The sequence below is a fragment of the Haemaphysalis longicornis genome, unplaced genomic scaffold, assembly GCF_048455015.1.
Source record: "Haemaphysalis longicornis isolate Haplotype H1 unplaced genomic scaffold, Haemaphysalis longicornis Haplotype H1 scaffold_6, whole genome shotgun sequence".
In the NCBI taxonomy this organism is placed as follows: Eukaryota; Metazoa; Arthropoda; class Arachnida; order Ixodida; family Ixodidae; genus Haemaphysalis; species Haemaphysalis longicornis.
The window spans coordinates 113,597,164-113,602,761 of NW_027526407.1; the positions used below are offsets into that span (position 1 = coordinate 113,597,164).

Consider the following 5,598-nt stretch of genomic DNA (forward strand, 5'->3'; position numbering starts at 1 on the left):
ACCGAATGGTGTAATGATGACAGTCTTCGGCATGTCTGCTGGCTTCACAGGTATCTGGTGATAGACTTTGACCAAGTCCACATTGTTCAGTATCTTGCAGCCTACCAGATTCGCGGTGAAAACCTGGAAATGCTAGAGCGGGTAACGGTACGGCACAGGGATCGCATTGAGGGCACGGTAGTCACCACATGACCTCTAGTCTCCGGGGTCCTTTTTGGGTACCATATGCAGGGTTGACGCGTAGTTGTTTGAGGATGGACGGACCGGGACCAGTTCCAGCATGTGCTCGAACTCTCCACGAGCAATGGCATAACGTGACCGCGCGAAACGACGGGCTTGAGTGAAGAGAGGGGGTCCCATCGTACGGTATGGTGGGTGGTGCTGTGCTTAACCGGGGAAGCTCCCACGTTGGGTCTTTGAATCGCGAAAAATCTGAAAGTATCTTTTTGTACACGGAAGATGGCGCAAAAGATCGATGTCCGGTGGACGTGGCAGAGGTGAGAACGCCATGTACCAAAGGGCTCGTCATCATGTCCACGGGGCGTCGAGAGTGCACGTGCACGGCCAGGTTGTAGAAAGCCAAGAAATCAGTACCGAGAATGGGCTGCTTGATGTCGGCAATTGTGAAAAGCCACCAGAAAGTGCGACGCAGGCCAAAATTTACTTTGAGTGACTGCTCGCCGTAGGTGTTGATCGGCGAGTTGTCGACGGCGATTAACAGGGAGGTCATTTCTGGGTGTCATCTGTCCATCGAAGAGGCCGCTATGACGCTTACCTCTGCTCCAGTATCGACCAAAACGCGCTGGTCGGCAACCTTGTCGATGACGTAGAAGAGGCGTCTGACTGCGTGAGCGGGTTCACTTGCCGCCGCCAGTGTCCGGTCTCCTAGTTTCCCGACCACGACCAAGGACTATCTGCACTTGCGGGCGACAGCGCCAAGGTACGACGATACCAACAGATGCCCTAAGGGCCAGGTTAACCGCGTGTTATGAAAAGAAAGAATCAACTTTTACTGAGCAGTTTAAAGAAGGTGTGTGTGCGCAGGCACCAGATGTGGTGGTTTCCTAGTCACGGGACTCATATGTGTCCAGCAACTCCTGGTTCCTGGCCACCAGTCCGTACTGAGCGGCGAGGTCGGGGCTGGACCGCAAGGTCTCCCGTCGCTCGAGGGGGTTGGGAATAGGTGTGGTGGGAAGGTAAGGGGGTCTTGAGTTTCGTGCACTCCCCTATGATGTGCGCGAGAGTGCCTTTCTTCTCTTTGCAGAACGGGCACGAGCTGTCGTGCTCAGACGGGTACATCCTTTTTAGGAGCACCGGATGGGCTAGCGACCCCGCTTGCATGCGACGAACGATCATCTGCTGTAGTCTGTCCAGCTGCAGATGCGGACCGGGAAACCTACATCGGTCGTTTCGGTGCATTTGGATTATGTCTTTGTAGCTCGTGGCGGGGTGCGGTAGCTCGTCCTCTGTCCGGATTGACATTTCTCGGGCGTGGTGGTCGGCGAGGAGTTTGCCTTCCACCTGCGAGTGAGCCGGGACCCACACGAGCTTGATCGCTCATCCCGGTGGTCTTCGTTTGTTTAGACTGGGTGGTGCCGTGGGAGAGACTCCCCCTCTGGTAGAGCGCGTATGCCATCTTGGAGTCGGGTACCACGGTCTTCGCCTCCGGCGTGGCCAGGGCGAGGGCCACGGCCACCTCTTCTGCTTCGGCCGGCTCCGTTATGCACACCGACGCACTGGTGACCAGCTTTTCGAGGGTAGTGACGACCGCCGTTGCCTTCGTTTCGTGTTTCGGGAGCGAAGCATCGACGTACACTACCCGAGGGTCCTTTTCCAGCTGCCGGGCGAGAGCTTTGGCCCGCGCCGATTGCCTCTCGTCGTGATTTCTCGCTTGCTTATTATGGGGGAGGGGTTAGTCTCAATTGATTCTTGCCATACCTATAAACAAAAAAATACCTACAAAGAAAGCCGTCAGCCAACGAGACACAATCTTTCCAATGTCATTCACAGCATGTTTACAAGAACTATTCAGAACGTTGGATTTGGAACAGGTGGGAGTAAGGGTTAATGGAGAATACCTCAGTAAGCTCAGCTTTGCTGATGACGTTGCCTTGCTAAGTAACTCGGGGACGAATTGCAAAGCAAGCTTTCCGCACTGGACAAACAGAGTGCAACCGTGGGCCTGAAAATAATATGCAGAAACCCAAAGTAATTATCAATAACCCCGAGGCAGCACAGCGGTTTGAGATCGATTGTGAGGCCGTGGAAGTGGTCAGGGAATATATATACTCAGGCAAAGTGGGGACACCGGATACCAACCATGACGCAGAGATAATTAGAAAGATAAGAATTGGGTGGAGTGCGTATGGCAGACCTTCTCAGATAATAAATGGCGGCCTATCATTCTCCCTGAACAAGAAAGTGTATGACAGCTGCATCTTACCGGTACTCACTAACGCAGCAGAACCTTTGAGGCTCACTAAGAGGGTCCAACTTAAATTGAGGACTACTTAGCAGGCAATGGAGCGGAAGGTGATAGGTGTAACGTTAAGGGACAAGAAGAGAGCGTAGTGGGTCAGGGAACAAACGCGTGTTAAGTACATATTAGTAGAATTTAAGAAGAAATGGACGTGGGCAGGGCGTGTAATGCCACGGCAAGATAACCGTTGGTCATTAAGGGTAACAGAGTGGATCACTAGAGAGGGCAAGCGTTGCACAGGGCGGCAGAAAGTTCGATGGGCAGATGAGATCAAGAAGTTTGCGGGGATAAATTAGTCGCAGTTAGCACAGAACAGGGGTAATTGGAGATTAATGGGCTATGCCTTTTCCCTGCAGTCTCCGTAGATAGGCTGGTGATGATGATGAGGATTCATGCCACTCTTTGGGGAGCGCCGCCGTGTCTGGCTGTGGTTCGATTTGCCATCCAATCTTTCTAAGTACGGCCCGGCCGTACTCGGTCTTGCTCAGCCGTATTCGTTGGTTCGATGAGTGAGCCTCGACCAGCTGTTCAGCGTTGTTGATCATGCCAATGTCCACCAGACGTTGCGTCGACGAGTACATCGGCACGTCCATTGTAGTCTCTGTTGCTTTTCGTATCGTCGCGTTGGGTGCTCCCCTGTCCGCTTTCGTCAGCCGGAGGTACAGGGCGGAGTAGGCAATGCGCAACACGACGAAAGCCTGCACCAGGCGCGAGGCGTCTTCTTTCTTGAGTCCTCTGTAGCGTTTGGCAACTCTTCTGAGCATGCTCGTAATCTGTTCCGACGTGTTCTTGATTTTTGTCAAAGCCGCCATCGCCCTGCCGTCGCTTCGCACCAACAGGCCCAGAATGCGGATCTGCTCGGTCGGCTTTATCTGCATGCCGTCGATGGAAATGGTCATGCTCGGCAGCGCCTCCTTCTTTGTTCTGCCCTGTTGTACCACGAGTAGCTCCGATTTATGTGGAGCGCAGCTCAGGCCTCAGGTCTTGCCATACTCATGGGCGGTCGTTTGCGCTTTCTGCAGCACCTCCTCCACCCTGGCGCCTGAACACGCGCGACTCGTCCACACCCTGATGTGGTCGGCGTAGAACGCGTGGTTCACGCCTTCGATCTGCTTGACTAGTTCGGGTAGGCGGATGAGGGCCAGATTGAAGAGCAGAGGCGACAGTACCGACCCCTGAGGGGTGCCCCTGCCTCCGCGTTCCTAGGGCTCCGACCATTCCTCGCCTAACCGTATCGTTGCCGTCCTCTTCTGAGAAAGTCCTTGAGGTAGCCGAAGTTCTTGCGGCCGCATCTCGTCTTCCTTAGGTTTCCCACGACGCTCGCGTGAGACACGTTGTGAAAGGCCCCCTTGCGGTCTAGTGCCAGTAACCGCCGCGTTGCGTTCTTCGTGGCTTGCTTGGCTACCAGTTTGTTCAACTGGAAAAGGACGTCCTGGGTGCTCAGGTGTTGCCTGAATCCGTACATGGTCGCCGGCATCTCGTCCATCTCGTCCAAGTACGCTTGAAGTCTTCTGAGATTCATGCGCTTCATGACCTTGCCCACACAGGACACGAGCGAGATCAGGCACATGTTTTCTATCGTCACTGAATTTCAGGGCGGTATGAAACGTGCCTCGGCCTCTTTCCATTCGGCAGCCAATCGCGAGCTCTCCCAGGCCTTGCTGATGTGACCCCGGAGCTCTTGTGCCCCGCCTTGCTCATGTTCCCGAGCAGCTTGTACGTAATACCGTTCGTTCCCTGAGCGCTCTTCTTATTGCTCTCGTCTATGGCAGAGACGAGCTCCACGATCGTGAACGGCTCGTCCAGAATTGGGTTCTTGGTACCTCCGTACTCTTCGGGTATCAGGTACTAACGATTTCCCTTCTTGAGGTAAGTCTTCTCTAGGTCTTTTAGCAGTCGCTGTGCGTCCCCGTCGGAAGCGTTGAGGACTTTGGTCAGGTTACGGTTTCTCGCAGTCCTTATGCTTAGCGAGTCGATGAGGCGCCGCAGCGGGCACCAGGTCTTGCGCGCCAAAAACTAGCCCTGCAATCCATCGCACATGCTCAGCCAGTTTTCGCGGCAGAGCTTGCTTGCGTACTCTGCGATCTCCTTATACAGGACCCCGATTGGTTCCACAAGCTTCTTGTTGTGACGTTGGCGCTCCCACCTCCACGTTAGCGAGTGGCGTGCTGCCCACATGTCTGCGAGGCGGGCATCCACAAAAGGTGTTTGCGCCGTCCTCATGATCTCGTCGGTGAACTTGTCAAGCGCGCTCTTCGGTGCTTGCGCCAATTCTGCGTTGGTTTGGTTGCTGTGGTCCTGCGATTCCTCGGATGACTCTTCGTTTTCCAGGTCCGTCTCCTTGCGCATTCAGTCCCAGTCGGTCACTCTGGCTTTACACATGCTTGTCCGATACTTTGGTCCTTTGATCGTTAGGCTGATGATGTTGTGGTCCGAGAGGTCCACGTGTTTTCACTGCCAGGTTTCCGCCGCCGACACTGCGAGCCACGATAGGACCGGCGTGGTGTCTCGGATAGCGCTGTTCCCCTTGCGGGTGACGACGCCCGGTTCGTTCAAGAGGGTCACGTCGTGGTCCTCCATGGCTATGGCTAGGCCCTTTCCTCTCTTCGACTGATGTCTGTAGCCCCACGTTAGATTAGGCGCGCTGAAGGAGCCGAGGATCAGAAGCGGCCTGCTCCCCGCCAACCTCTTCGCCTCCCTCACGGTCTTGTCGAAATCGTAATGCCTCCGTGAAGGCTTGCACCAGGCGCTCATTACAAACAGGTTACCTGCATTACCGATCACTCTTGAGTGAAAGTCGACCAGCGTGTTCTCGCAGCCATGTTCCGCGGTTACGTGTTGTGTTGCGGCGACATTTTTCCACAGCAGAATCGCCGTGCCGCGCTGGGCGGGCCGACGGGGGCCCCTCCGCGGCACCTTTCGTTGCTTTTCTGTGGCGTCCTCCGACGCTGCACTGGCCTTGGTTACTGCGTTTGCCGAGCTACCACTAGCTGGCGCACCTATTGTGTTCATTTGCGCTCTGATCGGCGCGTTTTGCTCCTGAATTTGGGCGTTCTGCCTTTCAAATATATTCTTGAGATCTGTTGTTTCGTCGCTTTGCTTCGCGACGTTTTGGATAT

At 54.8% G+C, this 5,598-nt stretch overlaps 1 protein-coding gene across 1 annotated transcript; it reads right to left on the bottom strand.

Annotated features, from left to right (window-relative positions):
* Positions 1-3,456: 3,456 nt before the first annotated feature.
* LOC144143201 (uncharacterized) lies at positions 3,457-4,049 on the bottom strand. Its single transcript, XM_077674994.1, has 2 exons — positions 3,710-4,049; positions 3,457-3,596 (listed from the first exon to the last, which is right to left on the bottom strand). Exons 1-2 carry the CDS (start codon positions 4,047-4,049, stop codon positions 3,457-3,459), a joined length of 480 nt encoding a protein of 159 aa, XP_077531120.1.
* Between the last annotated feature and the right edge of the window lie 1,549 nt (positions 4,050-5,598).